Source organism: Sminthopsis crassicaudata, chromosome X, assembly GCF_048593235.1.
Source record: "Sminthopsis crassicaudata isolate SCR6 chromosome X, ASM4859323v1, whole genome shotgun sequence".
Taxonomy (NCBI): Eukaryota; Metazoa; Chordata; class Mammalia; order Dasyuromorphia; family Dasyuridae; genus Sminthopsis; species Sminthopsis crassicaudata.
The window spans coordinates 50,858,166-50,876,987 of NC_133623.1; the positions used below are offsets into that span (position 1 = coordinate 50,858,166).

Below are 18,822 nucleotides of genomic sequence, written 5' to 3' on the forward strand. Positions count from 1 at the left end.
AGATCTGGCTGGCTCTTCATTTCTGCAGAAGCAGAAAATGGCACTTTGGCTTACAAAATAAATATAGCATAAAATAAAGGCTAGATTCGGAGAAATAGCTTGAAGTCAGAAAAACCTGAGTTCGAGTCCCACTTCAAACACTCAGTGAGCCTAGGTAAATCAGTTAACCTCTCTGAATGTCAGTTTCTTTGCCTATAAAATGGTAAAGAATACCAACAGTACTTCAGTGTGATGGTGATGATCAAATGCAATAATGTATTAAAGCAATTTAAAACCTTAATGTGCAATAGAAATGCCAGTGATGATGATTATCACAAAAGATACGGAGGGTGCCATTTATCTTAAAGCTAGCTCTTGGTGCTACAAAGTGATGCTGAGATTCAGAATGACATTTTTAATTAATCCTGAAGTTCAGCATGCAAAAAATCACGAAAGTAGAATGAAGGCAGATATTAGGAGCCTAGATCTAGAGCCGGAAGCATCCTCAAAAGCTAATCCCCTCATTTTATAGAGGGGGAAACTGAGGCCTAGGGAACAGTAGTGACTTTCCCAAAGCCAAACTCAAGATCCTAGCTCTAGAGCTAATAGGGATCTCAGAGGCTCCCGATCTACACCCTCACTTTACACAGGAGGAAGCTGAGGGCCAGGAAGGTTAAGCAACATAACTCTCATTTCTCTAGTGCTCTAGCCTACCCTGAAGGTACTAGCTAAAGTGACCTTTACCTGTAAGTGCCTCTGGCAATTCACTGACAGTCGATCTCTTTTTGTTTTGTTTTTATTTTTCAGTTTTAATATTTTTCCCCAATTACATGTAAAAACAATGTATAGCTTCGGTTTTTGCAATTTTGAATTCCAAATGCCTTCCCATCCTCCCTCCTGCCCCTTCCTTGAATACAGAACAGGTCGTATGTGCAGTCATATTGTGACATTGATCATGTTGTGAAAGAAAACAAAACAAAACAAAACAAGAATAATGAAAAACAGTATGTTTAAATCTGCATTCAGACTCCATCAGTTCATTTTCTAGAGGTGGATAGCATTTTTTATCATAGGTTCTTTAGAATCCTCTGACAATAAATGCTGCCAGGTCTGCATGGCTGAGAGGAATATCCACACCAGAAGTCCCCCTCAAACTAGTGAAATTAGAGACCCAAAGTTTGAAGTAGGTGATCTCTAAGGTCCCTTTAAGCTCTTGAAACTTATTTCATGTATAGTGCATATCTTGGCTTTGGAAAAGATAAAACTCAAGCAGTAAAAATTAGGAGGAAAAAACAGAATTCATGTTAATCTTTTCTCTTCTGTGTAGTGAACATATTGTCATAAATTAACATGATCTATGAATATGGAGAGAAATGTAGGAACACAAAACATTCCTTATACATTTCATGTTTCTTAGAAATACTGCAGTTTACTAATAAATGTAGTTTGGCAATAGATCATTTTACTAAATTAAAACTAGAAATCATGTGCAAAACACTATATTACAATAAAAACCTGAGGAAAAACAAGAGTTACTTGAAAATTTCACAATCTCTTTCATTGCAGGCTGTTTGCAGGAACTCATTTCAGAATATAAGAAAACCCGATATCACCAGGGTGGAACTCTTAAAAGATGTCCGAAGCAAAAAGGACCTTATTATTCGGCTAGTTGCTCATGATATTGATGAAGAAGAGGCAGAAAGGAGGGAGGATGCCTTCGTCTCTGACGAGGAAGAATTTGGTATCCGAGAAGTTGTTTTAAAAGAAGAGTGTGCCCTTGAACTGATGGAAACCCGCATAAAAGAGCAGGCACAGGAGAAAGTCCCAGAAAGTAAAACCGGTCTGCCCAAGTCTTCACTGAGCGCCAGTAGCCTGAAGAAACTTTTGTCCATAAGCAAGTGTTGTCAATCTACTTCTACTACTATCCCACCAGAAAATATTCAAATGTCCCCAACTAAAATTAAGGAATCCAAAGCCCAACAGGTGCCAGAGGAGCTAGAACTGCCAGAAATCCCAGAAATGTTGATATCTGGTGAAGAGAGAACGGTGCTTACTCATGTAGCAGCCTCGGCAAAGATCGAGTCTTCTAAATTAGAAGCAAAACCACTACCCTCTGTAAGTGACAAATGAGATCATACTTTTATAAGAGTGGGCAATTCTTTGATTTTGGAGAATGGAACCCTTTCAATTCTAAGAGGGGCACCTTTGAATTAGCAGAAAGCATTAATATGTTCCTGGGCATCCTGCTTCTATTTTATGAGCTGCGAGGTTTTCTCCATGTCTGAAATTTAGTGATTTTTACCTCGTCACCAACAGTAGCAATTATATCATCATACTGTAAATTCCTTCACTAAATTGTCTTCCAATGCTTCATTGGGACGTGAAGGTGCAAGCTCAGTAATGGATAAGGAGTATCTGTTGTCTGAGGCTTAGGCTAGATAATTCCTAGAGGACCAGAGTCAGGTTGACTACAGGAGGATGAAGTTTTTAGGATTCTCTTATCCCCAACAAAATCCTCTGTCCTTAAAGTAGTGAAGTAAGTTGGAGATGAAGCAACACTGACCTTAGCTGGGGGAAAAAATGGAAATAGAATTTTTGAGAGGAGGTAGCAGAGATTATAGTAGATAATGGAGTTAGGAAAACCTGGGTCTAAATCCTGTCTCTCAAAATTGATTTCTCTCTCCCTCAGTTTCCTCCTCTGTAAAATGAGAAGGTTGGATTCAGGGACCTCTTGGGTCCCTTCCAGCTCTAAAGCTATAGTACTGTGATGATCGTAAGCAGGATTGGAAAATTAGAAAATGGAGTTCCCCTGAGCCAAACATAAAAATCATCTTGAAAAGGGCCTTCAACACATTTGCTCTCCATACTGGAGTTGCAGAATGCTGAGACGTAGGAATGCCATAACTGCAAGGCAGAGGCAGGAGGGTGGAGGTCAATCTAGCTAAGTAAGCCCCAGCCCATTCATTCTTTTAACTCGTTTTCTTGCCCTCCTCATACAGGATTTATTTTGGGGTCTCATATTTTTACCTTTTCCACAGTCCCCACTACCCTCTCACAGCCCCAATAGCATTAGATGTACTCAGCAGTGCTAGAGCTATGCGAGCAGTTAAGGACATTTCTGGGACAGGTATTTCTTTGGCTGGCTTAAAACTGTGCTTTGATGCTTTTCTTATACTTTTTTTTTCAGCAAGAAGAGGTGAAACCCACTGTTCCAGAGCCTCCACATTATCTAATACACAGAACTATGAGCTCGTACTCTTACACTCAAGAGATGTTTGCCGAAGGGTATGGTTCAGATTTCTTTGTTTTGGAGTTTTTGTTTTGTTTTGGGGTTGTTGTTGTTTTTTTTAATTAAATGTATTTTGACCTTCTGTGACAAGCACAAATGATGTAATGTGTAAACAGCAGCATAAGGGGAAAAAAAATTAATAGAGCAAAGCACAAGGGAACTCCCAGAAGAGATTGTAAATGATCATAGTAATGTCCCTTACCTTCTGTTCTTTAGCCTTTAACTAAGCTCACATTGAAAGACACACAGGCCTTTAGCCCCATAATGACCAAATAATCTTGTTTCTGCTGATCCCTTTTGAACATCATTTCTCTTTCATGTGAATCTGTTGTTGTTGTTGTTGTCTCTAAATACATAGTTGTAGTCGGTGTGTTGGGGTTGAGAAGGGACCCCAAAAGGTTGGGAGTGTCAGGTCAGTAATGTGAGGTATCTCAAAAGAATTTTCAGGGTTGAACCCATATCCAAGTCAAAGGGCAAAGTTTATTGGAATTGTAATGCCAATTAAAGCAGGTTAAGTTCCAAAAGAAGTTAGTAAAAAACCAGAAGCAAGAAGACACCTTTATCCAGTTCTTCCTGTCACCGATAGGCTACTTTTATGGCCTAGAGGTAGAACTGAGGAGTGGTTTCCGAAATTTGGTTATCCCTGACCAGCGGATCTAGGACTATCCTAAGGCCAGAAGACTTTCGAATCATTGATAGACAAGATGGTCAGAACAATAGTACTCTAAGGTTAGAGTCTCTGGATCAGTAATGTATCTTCCCTGAAGTCTAATGGAAGAAATGCTATTATATACCTAGGCCAGAAGAGTTTTACAATCATTGAAGGACAGATTGTTAAAACAATAGCACTCTAAGGTGGGGAGAGACCTCAGAATCACTGATTCTAAAGCCAGAAGACTTTAGAATCATTGACAGATGGTTAGAACACTCTAAGGTCAGGGGACCTTAAAATTAGTGCTGTTTCCCCAACATGTGTACGTTGTTTGATTCTTTCTTCAGCTGGCATCACTTTATACCTTTCCATATGAAAGAAATATGAAATACAACTTGGAAATATTGAAGCAAGATTATGGAAGGCTTTAAATGTCGAGTTTGCTTTGACATTTTCTAGAGGCTAGAGAGAATCATTGAAGCTGGGCATGAGAAGACCTGAGAAGGGTTTAGCTACAATTCAAAACTTTAACCACTTAACCTATTACTCTTCCACCAAGGACTCTATATTTTGGTTATATTTTAGTAGTTTACCACTTTTATTGTGTTTCTGTAAAGGTGGCAAAATTTGTTGTCCTGAATTTCTAAGTTCACTTCTAATTCAATTCAAACAAATTCTGCTAGGATTCTATTCGTGTCTGTAATTTCTTTCCTGTTTATCAGCTACCTTCTTTACAAATGTAATTACTATGGTTGCGAGGTGAATAATAGTGGTATTCTTTCCTCATGGGTGGTATATTTAAACACGAAGCAGTCCCCATGTTTGTATCTCATAATGCTTTATAATTTGGATTCAGCCTCGCCTGCTTATCATGACTACAAGTTCTGATTTTCTGGGATTTCCAGAAGCACTTTGGGGGCCTGGGCTTGTGATTTCTCTAACAAAAGTTCCCTAGAAGAACTTATGGGCAAAGTTATAATTGCTAAATATAGTTCCATCATCCTCAGCTAAATTGTTTTTATTGGTAAGGAATGTGCTCCACCTTGATTCACTAGAATTAGTCCCAAACCTGTCTTATACATATGCACGGGAAAATATACTCATCATCAAAGATGGATCCTAAATTCCTACTGTTCCCTCTCCAAGCTTTTCAGTGCTTTCAATCGTCCCCCTTTCCTAAATGGAAATGCCACTTTGGAATGACCCGCTCTTCCCTCTCCCTCAATTATCCATTTTTTGCCACATCTGCAACAAAAGAATTCCATTTTCTTCTTTCTCCTTGCCTTTTACTTTGCTGCTGTTAGGAATTGTTATACATGTGTGTTCTTATATATGTATACCATGTGCATGTGTACACATGCATACTTCTAGATATGCGCATGTTAGTATATCTACCCATATATCCATACACGCATTCATATACCTATATATTTCATTTACTTTTAATTCCCCCCCACAACCCCAGCCTCTTTGCGGCCTTTAGTTGTCAATCAAGACATCCTGGCTACTGCCTCCATGATCATTCAAATGGAGGAACATTCATTTTCACTATCATCATTCTAGTGGCTCTCCCACCTTGGGAAAACTACAGATCATGTCAACTTCTAACCTTTTGCCAACCTTGGGTTATAGTTCAATCTAAACCCCATTGTTAGGCAGCCTTGAAGTTTATTATTAATTTGCACATCAAAGGCCCTAGCTAAACTCGGCCTATTTTACCAGTAGAAGTTCTTGGTTGATTTGCACATCAAAGGTTTCATTGCTGTTGCTTTTGCCAGTAATTTTTTGTCTTGGAAATAAATAATGGGCAGTCTTGGCTAAGTGAAGTTTTTCATCTTATCTACTTGGAAAATCTCTTTTTCAGGGAAGCTTAGGGTGTTTGCCTGAGTCAAATCAAGCATTCTTTCCCCTTGGTGTCTGATGCATTGCCCATTTAGAGCCAGTCCCTTGATCTTCCCATAATTCTGGAAATTTTTCTTGTATTATTTCAGTCCTCCCAGTTGTCAAGTGAAACATTTATTGAGTGCCTACTATGTGCCAGGCACTGTACTAAGCACTGGGAATATATTTTTTAAAAAAATAATAAAATCCTTTCAAAGAGCTTACAATTTAATAGATGAGGATAACACAGGAATTAAGCCAAAAAGGCTTGGTGAAGGAGTCACGGTAGAAAAATCAGAGAAATCCCTGCGTAGTAGAGCCAGGTGGGAAATGATTTCCTGCAATATGGTGTCCAGACTTCCTTTTTTCACATTTCTAAGGATGTGTGATAGTTCACCAAATGCCTCTCCGTAGCCTGTCATCTTGGCCTCCTTCCAGGTGACTCTATTATGTTTGTAAGCCTTTCTGTCTTTCAGTAGAACAATCTGATTTCTCATTAACTCCTAATTTTTGTCCCAGTTTTCCACAGGCCTCTCCAAGTTCATTTTCATTATCATTCTATCTTGTTCTTTTTGATGGGGGGGGGGGGGAGAATGTCTAATTACAGCTCTTACCAATTCCTCATTTCCCTCTTAAGTATTAATTATTAAATTGAATGATTCTTTGGAAAGTTCTAGCCCACCGTTTCTGGGACCACTATTGATGCTAGTGATAAGGTCAAACTGACCTATCTCGGTTTAGAACCTCAGTTTACTCCTCCTCAGTTAGTTCATTTTTTTTCCTTTTGCAATCTTTTCTTTGAATTCTTTCTATACAGAAAACATATTCATTATGTTTCAGGTTTTATTTGTCCTGCTTGCTCATTTCTTTAAGCACTCCTTTTCTCTGAGAAATCTTTTCAAGATCTTTTATTATCCTTTCTTCCTACCTCCTCTTCCTCATCTGTTAGACATGTTTAGATATTACTGCCTCCATTCTTCTAGAGGATATTGGGGACCTGGACCTCGGCTTTCTAATACGGAAGCGGGCTAAAACTTTAGCAAAGAGCTAGAAGCAAGAAGAAATTATGTAGTCCACCATCCGGGCTAAAGTTTGAAGGGAGTTTAGCAAAGAATCAGAATCAAGGAAATAATTTTGTAGGAAAGAGAAACAAAGATTAGGTTAATATGCTAATATTCTGGTTTAGATGTACAATAGAGGAATGGTAGGGGATGGCTAGTTCCCATCTACCAACAGGTAGGCCAGCATCCTTTGTGGTACTCCCAAGGCCAGATGGCTTTAGGCTTTCTCTCACATCTCATCAATACCATCATTTTCACCTCTACCAATATTTAAGTAGGAAAAGAAGCAGAAGTGGTTAGTGGGAAAAGTACGGGCTCTGGAGAAAAGGAACTGGATTTGATTTGTGATGTGACTGGGATAGCAAATACCTAGTTCAAAATAAAACATGTGACAAATTCGCACAGGCCATTCTCTTTGACAAAACGTAGATTTATTTAGGGGAAGGGGTTACAGACAAACTGAAGGGATACAATAGACACCAGCAATGGTAAGTAGCATTGGGAGAGCATATAGTTAGAAAAGGAAAAAGACAAGTTCCCCCAGGGGAATTCACAATTAACCAGGAGAAAGGAAATACTCCACGAGGTGGGAGAAAGCCATAATCTGGCAGGTTAGACTGACCAGAGTTAGCTAGAGCAAGGAAAGGCGCCATTAAAGGGAAGGTACTATAAGGGAGAGAAAGAGTATCTCGGACTTGGTCCTGAAGAGATTTTTGCAAAGATCTTCATCATAAGCACATCTCTTATTGAGGAAATTTACCCTTAGGGGTTTCTCTCAGTGAGACCAGAGAAGTAAAGGCAGGAACTCAGAGGGAAGGGAGGGATCAAGGAGAGGAAGTACCAGGGAGCACCAGGGAGCACCAGGGAGCACAAAGGTGGGGGAACGGAACCAGGTTGAATATACCTGGCAGACCAATTCCCAGACCTGTCTAAAGATATGCTAATCAATATCTCAAAAGGTTGTTTGAAGATCCCCAGAGGCTGGAGGATGGACAGTGGGGGTTGTTAAAGAGTTCCTCCCTAGATAGTCTGGGAATTTTCTGATAATAGCTTCTTCCAGACAGGGGAAGGGAGTAAGTCAATCAATTTGTGCCTCGGCTATTTACAGGGTGGCACTGGACCACTTTTGTTTCACTCTCTGGGCTGTTTTCCTTCTCTGTAAAATGGAGGGAGTGGATGAGATGATACTGAAGGCTCCTTCAGGCTCTAAATGCTCCGATCCAACTTTTAAGCCCTCAACACTAGAAAGCAGGCAAAATATTGTACCCTGTCCTCTCAAGCACCAGGCAATCAGGACCATTGGGGTACACCTTGGCTATCCAAACCCTTTCCACCAGAATGGTTTCTTTTCCCTTCGTGCCCCACATTGCAGATCTTTTCTCCCTGCCAGGGCTGTCCTTAGCAGCCATACTTAGAAGCATCCACAGCACCTCCCGGGAGGGAGAGAGCACACTTCATTCCCCAATCCTCCCCGGCCAATTTCCTTACAAGGATACAGTCCAAGAACTGAACTTTACTACTTCTCTTCCACTTGGTGGCTGCACCCCAGGTGACCACTCCCTGCTGTTTGCCCTGCTAAGCTGCCCAATGGTTATCTTATTAACGGCCTTAATCAATCAGTACTCTGGGATTGGCAGCAATGGAGGGAGCTGAGAAAGGACACAGGGCCATCCGGGTTATCACTGTACCTTGGTGGTTCTACGACATCCTGCTTGGCTTGGGACCCAGAGGGGGCCATTTTTGTCGTGATCTGACTATATGTTCATCAAACAATATTTGCTTAACAAGTTGTTCTTTTAACTAATGTGTAATTCCTTCCTTCCCTGATTAAACAGAAAATAAAATATTACTTTTTTTTTTCCCCCAACAGAGATGCCACAGAGTCGGGCAGGAAAAAAACTGACGGTATGATTGCCTTTTTAAAAAATATTTGCATTAGAGCATGTATTTATATTTACTGGGCACTGCTTTGAAGTTATTAAATAACATTAATAATAGACACAAAATATTTCAAAAGATGCATGGATAAGTCTTCCCTCCATGCATTGTATACCATCTTCATGAAAACATTTATGAAAACTCACAGTTCCAGTAAAAAAAATGTATAAATTTAAAATGTTGTTACACTTTCCTAGTTCTGAGGAGCCTGTTCTAGATGAGAAGGGGAAGGGGAAGGAAAAGGCAGGTGGGGGAGGGAAGAGTAAATGAGTGGACTAGTACAGCCTTAGGAGTGCAATGGAAACTCTTGAAGGGGACTTAAGGCTCAACCCACAGTATCCGAGTTTAGCCTGACACCTCCTAGTCCCACAACCCTTTTAAAGTAGTTGCACAAGTTGAGCCACAGTGGCCAAGGGAGGCTGTCTAGCTCCATGGCTCACTGACAACCCCTCTCAAGAAATAAAAGCCTGCAGAAGAGAACATGAAGTAGCACGGACATGTTCCCTGCATCACAGAGTTAAAGTGAAGGCCGAGCCCAGCCCCTCCATCTTACAGATGGGCCAGAGAAGGGCAATATCTTGCCCAAGGTCCTGCACAATTCCTGGCAGTGGCAGCCGTAAATCTCATTTCCTGGATTCGAAGGCTATACCGTGCTCTGTGTTTCCTTCTCCCTCCTGGGGGAGCCACGGCCAGCCCCCAACACGGTCAATGACCGTGTCCCTTTAGGCTTCAGCTTTACTATGGAAAGATTCTCCGTGGAAAGCTAGCTTCGGTTATGGGTTGCCGTATGAGTTGTTGAGACCAAGTGTGAGAAATTTGGCCCCTTTTACAAATGACCACTTGTTCAGGCAGGGATCTTACGACTTTCACGACTTTGTGTTTTGCTCACAGTGTATCTAGAAGAGGCCAAGACATTAGATGAAACGAGCAGCCTCCAGGTAAGTCTTTCACAGTAACACATTAGGGTGGGGAGTGAGCTGAGCCCCAAACAGCAGAGTTGGCCTGAAGTGATCATGTCCAAAAAGACTTGGAGGTCCTTGAGAAGGGCCTTCTCCTGGCCCCTTGGTGGCTCTCTTGTAACCCGAAAGTCCATGAAGGCCAAATGAGGTCCCCCTACAGAGAGACAGGCCCTTAATAAGAGCTCCCAATTCTCCAGCCACGGTCCTCCCAGTAGCATTGGCCGAGATTCTCGTCCTGTAGCTGAAGAAACAAACTTGGGGCAAAAGACCCGATGATGGTTATTGTTGAAATTGGAGTTCAGGCCTGCTTCTCTCTGTCCATTCCAAGAGGACCTGATTATTTTTGCCGTGAGAATGTCCCCTGCCGGCCTTTTTGTTTTTTGGTGTTTAAAAAGTTTAATGTTTTCAGTTGACGGTTTTATTTTCTCTTCCTCTCCGCACTGGGAAAAAAAAAAATCCCACAACCAACCCTTGTGCCAAATTTGACAAGTCAAGCAAAACACATTCCTCGACAACGCCTTCTGAAGCCCTTCTCTAGTTTCTACAGAAAGCCCATGGTAGAGGTCCCAAGACTTTAACATCCTGTACTAGCAAAAAAGTTGATTTTTTTTTCTCTTTGTACAGTTTATCACCATCTACGAAGGACCCAAATCGCCCTCACAGACCTCCAAGGAGAGCACACCAAGTATGTGACATGCTCTTCAAATACTGACTTAATTAGCTTAAGTTTCCACATTGGTCCCCGTGAATTGAAGATGTGATCATTTCTCTTCCCCAGTTTCTGCTCCCAGCCCCCAAAAGAAATAGCAAATGGGCCCCAAATTGGCAGAAGGCTTCCATGTTTGTCACTGTACATCCCGCCAAATAACTAACCTGCTACGGTCTCGCTCTCTTTTAAGACTTTTCACTAATACAGAGAGGGCCTCCCTTCTCCCATTCCAAAAGGGATCATGGAATTTACATTTGAATGGCCTTACTTGCTTTTACAGAAGGTTAGCTGCGTAGCCAGGGTTAGGGTTTTGTGTCCGAGGCTCTCTTATCAACTGTACACACTGCCTGGAGAGACGTTAAAATTGTCAATCAGATGAATTGTTGAATAAGTCTGTTCTAAGCCAATATTGCTCTAACCACACTCTATGGATGGTGACTACCCACCACCTCATGCAATTGAAGTATTCAAGACATCTCAGACCAATAAAGCAGACCCACTGCCCAGAAATCAGTTTTTACAAAACACAGTCCATGGTATGGCTGATTCAAGGAAAGGAGATAAACTAGAGCCCGAAAGCCCTTGATAGGAGACAAAGAGTCCGTCTCTTCTCTTTCTCCTGTTTTCATTCAATCTCCTTCAGACGCGTATGTGTGTGTGAAATATATACACAAATGCACACACATACACTAGGCTTCTATGGAATTTTACATGGTCTCTGCTGTTCGGTTTCACTCTCTCCTGTGGCACTTGCCTCTTGGGCATTATGGTATATTAGACAGTGTAACCTGTGGTTAGGAAAAACCTTCGATATTTACTAGCTGGCTGGCTGTGCACAAGTTACAGGATGGGTCTTTGTTCTGGTCTGAAGGAGGTCTCCCTCTAGGAGCTGTGGCCATCTCCATTCCCACCACACCATGATGACAGCGGCCATCTTTAAGTGAGGGGAAGGACCTTGGCTTCAATAGCTCTTTAAAGAGAAGAGAAAGGGGGGACAGAGAGAGAATACATACATATCGGAGGAGGCGGGTTAGAATCATCTAGAGAGGGAGGATTCCCCTGATCCATATTCCTATTATTTCATTTTTCATCATGTTTTGGTTTCAAAAGTCAATTTTTAGTAGAAACAAATTTCGAAAAACATGTTCTCATAACATATCTTCACATAAACTTAAAGGATTAAAGAGACCTTAAAATAGGCTAGTGCCCCTCATTTTAAGAGAGACTACTCAAACCCAGAGAGGCAAAGGGACTTAGCCATGAACCCCACGGCAGCCACCAGCAGAGCCAGGCTTTGTCCCAAGTCCCCCACTTCTCATTATAACACCCCTACTCAGAATAGACAGGGGACACAAAATCAGCCTACCCAACAACAGCAAAGGATCATGCCCCAAGCACTTATTGTCTATCGGGGCAAAGAGGGCAATTCTTATTCCCAAGGAGCTTCCAACCTCACATCAAAATCAGAAAGAAATTCAGTGAAGTGGAATGGAGGAGAAAGTGCATCCCAGGCACGGGGGGATGATCCGATATGAGGGAGGAACAGAGAGGACAATGGTTTGGCTGGAAAGCTAGGCTGGAGGCAGACTGGGTAGGCCCTTCTGTGTTCTCCTTGTAGAGGCAACAGGAAGCCCCCGGGGGCTGGTTGAGTAAAAATAGTCACATGGTAAGATCTGGGCTTGACAGCAGCCGCAGATAGGATAGACTGGAGTAGGAGAGACTTGAGGCAGGGAGACCAATGTGGAGGCTGTTGTGGTCATCTAGCTGAGAGGTGATGAGGGCCAGCCCTGAGAGATGTTAAAAATGTGCAGATGTGGAGTGGGATGAGGGAGGGAGAAGCTAAGGATCATTCCAAGGCCATGAACCTGAGAAACCCGGAAACTGGTACTTTCACTAGAAATAGGGTAGTCTAGAAGAGGGGAAGTTTGGGAGGAAAGATAATCTATTCAAAGAGAGGGACCGTGGAGGAATGTAATGATGGAAGGGTGATGAGGTAGGAGTGTATTCTAGGTCTGTAAGAATGTACAGAGGCGGGAGGTGGTAGAGCCAAATGGAGAAGCGTTTCAGTTAGTGCACTTTGAGAAACACAAAGGAAACTGTGAAGAGGAGGTGCACAAAGTAAAGCTGGAATACCAGGTTCAGGAACTTGTACTTCACCCTAGACTAGGCAAATGGGGAGACACAGCTAGCTACGTGTGAAGGATGGATTGGGAGTAGAGAGAGACTAAAGGCAAAAAGACCAATTACAAGGACCCTAACTAGGTTTGTGGCTGTAGGAGTGGAGAAGGGATGGACGTGACAATTACCATAAAAGTAGCAAGGCAACCGATTTATTTAAGGGGGGAGGGGGGATCCAGCATGACTTCCTGGTTTCAGGCCCAAATGACTATAACTGAAGTTGGGAAGCCAGACCAAAGAGCAGGTCTGGAAATGGATTCCTTTTGGACGCTTGGGAGTTTGAGGAGCCGGAGAAGGTGGGCCATGAGAGTAGTTCAGTTTGGCCTGAGATCAGGAGGTCCAAAGGATACTGGGAAAAACAGGGCTGGAAAAGTAAAGTGACAAAAGCTTATGAAATGCTAATGCCAATCCTTCAGCTAGCTCCTTCCCAGGCTGATCTTAAAGCTCAAACAAGGAAGCCTCTGAACATGCTTTGTAAAACATGAAGCCCTAGAGGGGAGGGGGAGGAGAACATGAGATGCTGTCCCTCAGCTTAAGTCACATTTGAGCAGCTCAAGGTCTAGTTCTACTAGTAGAAGAGTTACAAAGTATAAGAGAGCTCTAACTTGGCTATTCCCACTCCCCTTAATGTCTACCTACAGAAACTCCCAGGGCTCAGGTTTCCAAACAATCTTCTACAGTGCTCGAGAAGGTGTCTTCAGCTCTGTCGAGGGTGTTTTCTCGATCAAGCACCGCTACTGACATTGCATCGGCCTTACGTAACCAGGAGGACAAACCTTGAAAATGCTCTACATACTTAATGTCAAAGAAAATTAAATATATTTAAAAGCAGTCGGTGTGTGTGTCAAAAGAGTGGATCGATAAACTAGCGAAAGCAGAAGCCAGCTTCCATTGTTTAAGGGGGAGGGAGTCTTTTGTTTCCTCATCTGCAAAAGGAGCTAGCTCCTTTCAAAAAGGTTTTGAGAAAAGTGCACTCGAGAAATGGGAACACTCTATCCTAAGCATTCCAGAATGTCCTAAGTAGAGAGCTCACGAAAAAGGCCAGACCTTTATCTTTAAAAACAATTTGCGGATGTGCCCAGCAGTATACGCACTAGGCCAAGTACATAATTTACAAAAGGGCAGTAGAAGCCTCCCCACCTAGAGCTTTCAGTCTAATCTACCACACAGGAAATCTGTTCTAATACAAAGAGGGCGGGCCCAGAGGCTTCAGGGCTGGCTCTACTTACTGAGGGACCTTGTTAATTTTAGTTGAACCTCCAAACTGCCCATGTGTAAGAAAGAGGGATCCAAAGCCCCTTCCAGCTCTTAACATTGTAGGAATTAGAGAACAACAGGAACCAGTATATCAGGGAGGAAAAAAGACGAGACCCAATCAAGACGATGTGGATTCAAATCCTACCCACACATACCGGCTGAGTGGCCCACCTGCAGTGGTAGAAAGAATTCAGACCAAAAGAATCTCTCACACTGATGAAATTATAGGTCAAGAGCAAAACTGGAAAAATGATTCAATGCTGGGTGTTATAGGAAATCAGATGAAGAGAGGTTAATATGGCCTGGAACAGAAGAGTTTCATGAACTCAAGTTGGGCCTCCAGGCAATAGAGATGTTTCTCTCAAAGGTATAACATTTTATAAAAACTCCAGGTTAAGACTCTACTTCTCACAGTAGCTCTCCTTTCATTCAGTGGCTATAAAACTAAACATCTGCAATGTAGTTGGGAAATTTTATCCAATCTGTTTTTAAAAATTCATTTACTCACCAATTAAACAGGGATGGGTGAAGGACTGCCCAAAGTACCAAGATTGGAATCTCCTCTTTTCCAAGGCCAGCTCTGTCTTCCAAACTCTACTATGAGCTACCCTTGAGGAGATCCAATTCAATTTTGTAAAGCCCATCACTTGGTACAGTGCTGCTGAATCAGTCCATGCTAAGATCGAATTGTTTTCCATGGCTTTCCGAGGAAAGAGGAATTCTTTCTCTGCCACGGTAAAGGCAAAAATCAAAGTAAATTTATTCCCACTGGTGCCGCTATGGTCTGCTAAGCGACTAACTACAGCAGTGTTTATCAAAAGAAAGACATCTGATCACCCTTTTGTTTTCTATCCAGACCTATAATTTCACCAGTATAGGGCCCAGGTTCAAAATACAAATTTGCTACATAAATTACTACCAGAGTAAGTGTGAGCCAGTCCCAACTTTTGAGCTTTGGGCTCTTCCTCTACAAAATGAGGGGGCTGATGGTTTCTGAGGTTCCTCCCGGCTCCAGAGCCTACCACCCTACCCACAACTCAGGGAACAATTTTACCACCATAATGCTGGAATAGAAAGGCTGCAAGCCTAAAATGAGAACATATCTAAAGAAACAAATTATACAGACACAGAAAAATACCGAGTATAGGCGACATTCCATTTTGACACAAGCCAGATTTTTAAGAGAACAGTGGATCTGTCTTTGACCATTTCACATGAATTACATAATAGAGGCAGCACGGCGTAGTGAATAAGCCCTCGGTTCCAGTCCAACCTCTGACCCATCGTGGCCGTGGGCAGTTCTTAAAGACTAATCGAAGAGAAGATACTGAGGTGCAAGGGCAAAGGAATTTTCCTCAGCCGGGAGTTCCCTTATGAATAAAATCCCAGGTCCAGTCCCTCTCCCTATCCCTTTCCTCCAGAGGTTAAGGTCCTATCTGTAGTTTCATGACCCTTCACTGTGGGTCACATCCAGGTCCTCATGTGGGATGGGTTAGTTCAAGAGGGGTCTGTAGCCAAACACTCCCGTCCACCAACTGTTAGCTTCAATGGAATTCTCAACCCTTGTCAAACAGGAGAGAAAGTGGAAAAGGAGTTTAGATAGTCCAACTCACTTGAAGGAAGAAACTAAATGAGAAGGGTAGTAACTGAGTAGCCTCAAGCAGCTACGGATAGGCTCTCTTCGTAACACCGCAGCGTTCTAAACCTTTTCTGGGTCCTGGAAACACCGGCCTACAGACCTGGTGAAACAAGGCCTACAGATCCGGCGAAACAAGGCCTACAGACCCCTTCTCAGAAGAAAGTTTTCAAGTGCACAAAACAAAATACACAAAACTGCAAATAATTCTATTTGAACTACAGCTATTAAATATTTGTTTTTATGTTCACAGACTCTGGGTTAAGAACTCCTGTACTTCACTCAGATTTCGAGGATCCTCAGTCTTCCAATTATCATACTCAAGAAAGTGAGGGGACGTGGTAGCAGAGACTTTATTTACAGAAACAACAACAGCTTAACTCAGGTGAGGGATTTTTGTAAATGAATCTTCTTTTCTGGGTTGACAGCACTTGTGCCGCGCTGTACACGTTTAACTGGACCTGTGTCGACTGGAGTAAGATGGTTCCCGATCCCTGGAATGACAGTCTTTCCCAAAGCTTCGGGACTTGTGTTTGTGTCTCCTCTTCGACCTGCCTTCAGAATGATCATCACGGTGGTGCGAGCGCTTTTCCGAGCTGCGGCTTCTTTCCCGGTGTTTGCTCTTTTCCTTCCTCCTCCTTTCCTTCCTGCTGGAGCTGCTTGAAGATTTCTTATGCCACGACTTATCTCTTCTCGATTCCCTCCTCGAGGTCGACTCAGCTCTCTCAAGGTGACCTCGATGGAGTACAGGTGAGCCGCTTAAGTGTCTACGTCCTTCTCGCCGCTCAGGGCTGGAGTTCTTCTCCAGGCTTCCAGTGGCAGACTTCCCCATACTAACACTCTCCTTCTCCTTCCTGGTCTTGTGACGGGACACTACGGACGAGGAGGTGGGCAATTCCTGTTTATCCATACTTGTTCTGATATCTTTGTCTTTTTTCTTCCTTTTTTTCTCTTTTTTGTCTGAAAGAATAATTATATCAGTGATGAAGAGGCAGTTGTTCTATTTTCTCTACGTACAAAACAAACACAGATATCACAGTTCATGAACAAGAATATGCAGAAGGAAAATATCCTGGCAGCAAAGTCAAGAAGTAAACAAATAGATTCATTAAAACTAAATATCTTCAGGAAGGAACTCCAGGGATAGGAAAATGAAGGTTGCTAATCTTCTTTAGGTCAAAATGATAGACAAAACTGAGTCTATACAAACAATTACTCTTTGATAAGCCTCTAGAAAAGAAATTTCAGGGAAAGTATTAACTACTTAACAAACATACTTGCAAGCATTGATAAGAAATGGATTTAGACCAACATCTTGCACCACACACCTCAGTGAATTCCCAACTTAGTGAAAGAATTCCAACATTAAATAACAAATTTGATTTTCAAATTATGAAAATGGAACATGAGATAAACAAAGAGAAGGAATCGATAGAGACAAAACAGATGCGTTGGATCACGTTAAAAATAAAAATAAACAACAAAAATAATATAATTGCATAAAAAAAGATCAGAAAACTATGACAGGTAAAACTTGATACACACATACATACACACACACAGACATATCTACAAATATATGTGTGTGCATATTTTTTTAAAAAAAAAATCATAGTAGTATCTATACCTGGCCCACAATGGTCAAAAAAGGGAAATTAATAATCACTTGAAAAGATGTTACATCTAAGATCTGAAATGGAACAACCATTTTGGAATTAAGCAAATCAAGTGACTCACATGTCCCTACTTTTTGAACCTGAGACTCCATTACTGGGCTTATATCCCAAGGAAACCACTGAAAAGAGAAGAAAAGTATTCATATACTCCAAAATATTGATAGCAGCATTTTTTGTGATAATTAAGACTTGGAAAAAAAAAGTAAATGTCCAGAAACTGAGGAACGGCTAAAGACACTGTAGCACATGAATGTGATATATGTAAGAAATTACGTATGTAACAAATACAGAGAAATGATGAGAGATTTACATGAACTGATGCAGGATGAAGAAAGCAGAACCAAGAAAACAATAGTTACGGTCGAAACTACAACATAAATAGAAAGATCCAGAAATTCAAAAGCAAATATAACAAAAGCAGAAAGATCAAGCAAAAATCAAAGAAATGGGGGCAGGGCGGCAGCCTCAACTCATCCCTTAATCAAGGTGGAAGGTTTACATGTTTTGGGACTTTTTCAATGCATCGATCAGTTGTGATTTTTTTTTCTTCAAAAACAAATTACTATTTGTTTTATGGGATGGTTCTCTGGGAAGGGAAAAATATTGAGAAACAACTATGATGATATAAGAAAAATACTTCCAAAAAATCTTATTTTTAAAAAATTCTCCTATCTTACCAATAATCAAAAAATATACAAATTAAAATTCCTTTAAGGGGCAGCTAGATGGCGCAGTGGGTAGAGCACCGGCCCTAGAATCAGGAAGACCGGAGTTCAAATCAGACCTCAGACACTTAACAGTGAGTAGTTGTGTGACCCTGGGTAAGCCACTTAACCCCCAACTGCCTCACCAAAAAAAAAAAAAAATCTGGGTACCACCTCCAATTTGGAAAAATAAAAGCAATGAAACTCATGCTGAAGAGATTATATAGAAACATACAGACAGTTCTTGCTTTATGTAAATTTACATTACACAAATACTTTTCATAAAGAATACTAAAATTCCCCCCAAAATCCACCTAGGCTAATTTTACTATAATGCTGTGCTCTCTCTGTCCATCGGTCTGTCTGTCTCTCCCTCTCTCCTCCTGCCCCCTGGCTCAGCACTCCATGGCACCCCACCCTTCCATCCAAAAAAAACAAACCAAACCCCAATCCAAGTAAAATCAGAAGAACAGACTAACAGAGCAATCGCCAGCCCTGCCACCAGATTTGAGAGCTCTGGTGCCAAGAGAGCTCTTTGCCCTATTCCCACCCACGTGCATATCCTGCCTTGGAGCATGTTTTCTATCTATCCGTACTCAAGTACCATGAACCTATGCCATGCTCCTACATGTCACCCATCTTTTGTCTCTGTGTCTGGCTCCCATGTGGCTGGCCGTGGCCCCCATGTATTCCTCCTCCGGCTCTCGCATCTCTGTCCCCAGTACCCATGTGTCCTTGTGGCAGGCCCCTCCCTCCACAGACATGTGAATCCCATATTTGCAGACAAATTCACACTGTAAAAGGTACTTTACCCAGAGGCCTGCAGAACAGTCCACTTACACAAAGCAAGAACTATGTGTACACTAATTCCCTGATAATAGAATCAAAAAATTTTGGAGGAAC

The 18,822-nt window shown here is 41.8% G+C and overlaps 1 protein-coding gene across 1 annotated transcript in view; it reads right to left on the reverse strand.

Moving 5' to 3' along the window:
- Nucleotides 1–7,271: 7,271 nt before the first annotated feature.
- Nucleotides 7,272–18,822, reverse strand: part of RBMX2 (RNA binding motif protein X-linked 2) — a 34,024-nt gene continuing 22,473 nt past the window's right edge. Inside the window, exon 6 of the mRNA XM_074277945.1 lies at nucleotides 7,272–16,499. Within this exon, the coding sequence (XP_074134046.1) occupies nucleotides 15,991–16,499 (509 nt within the window). The 3' untranslated portion in view covers nucleotides 7,272–15,990. The remainder of the gene's footprint in view (nucleotides 16,500–18,822) is intronic.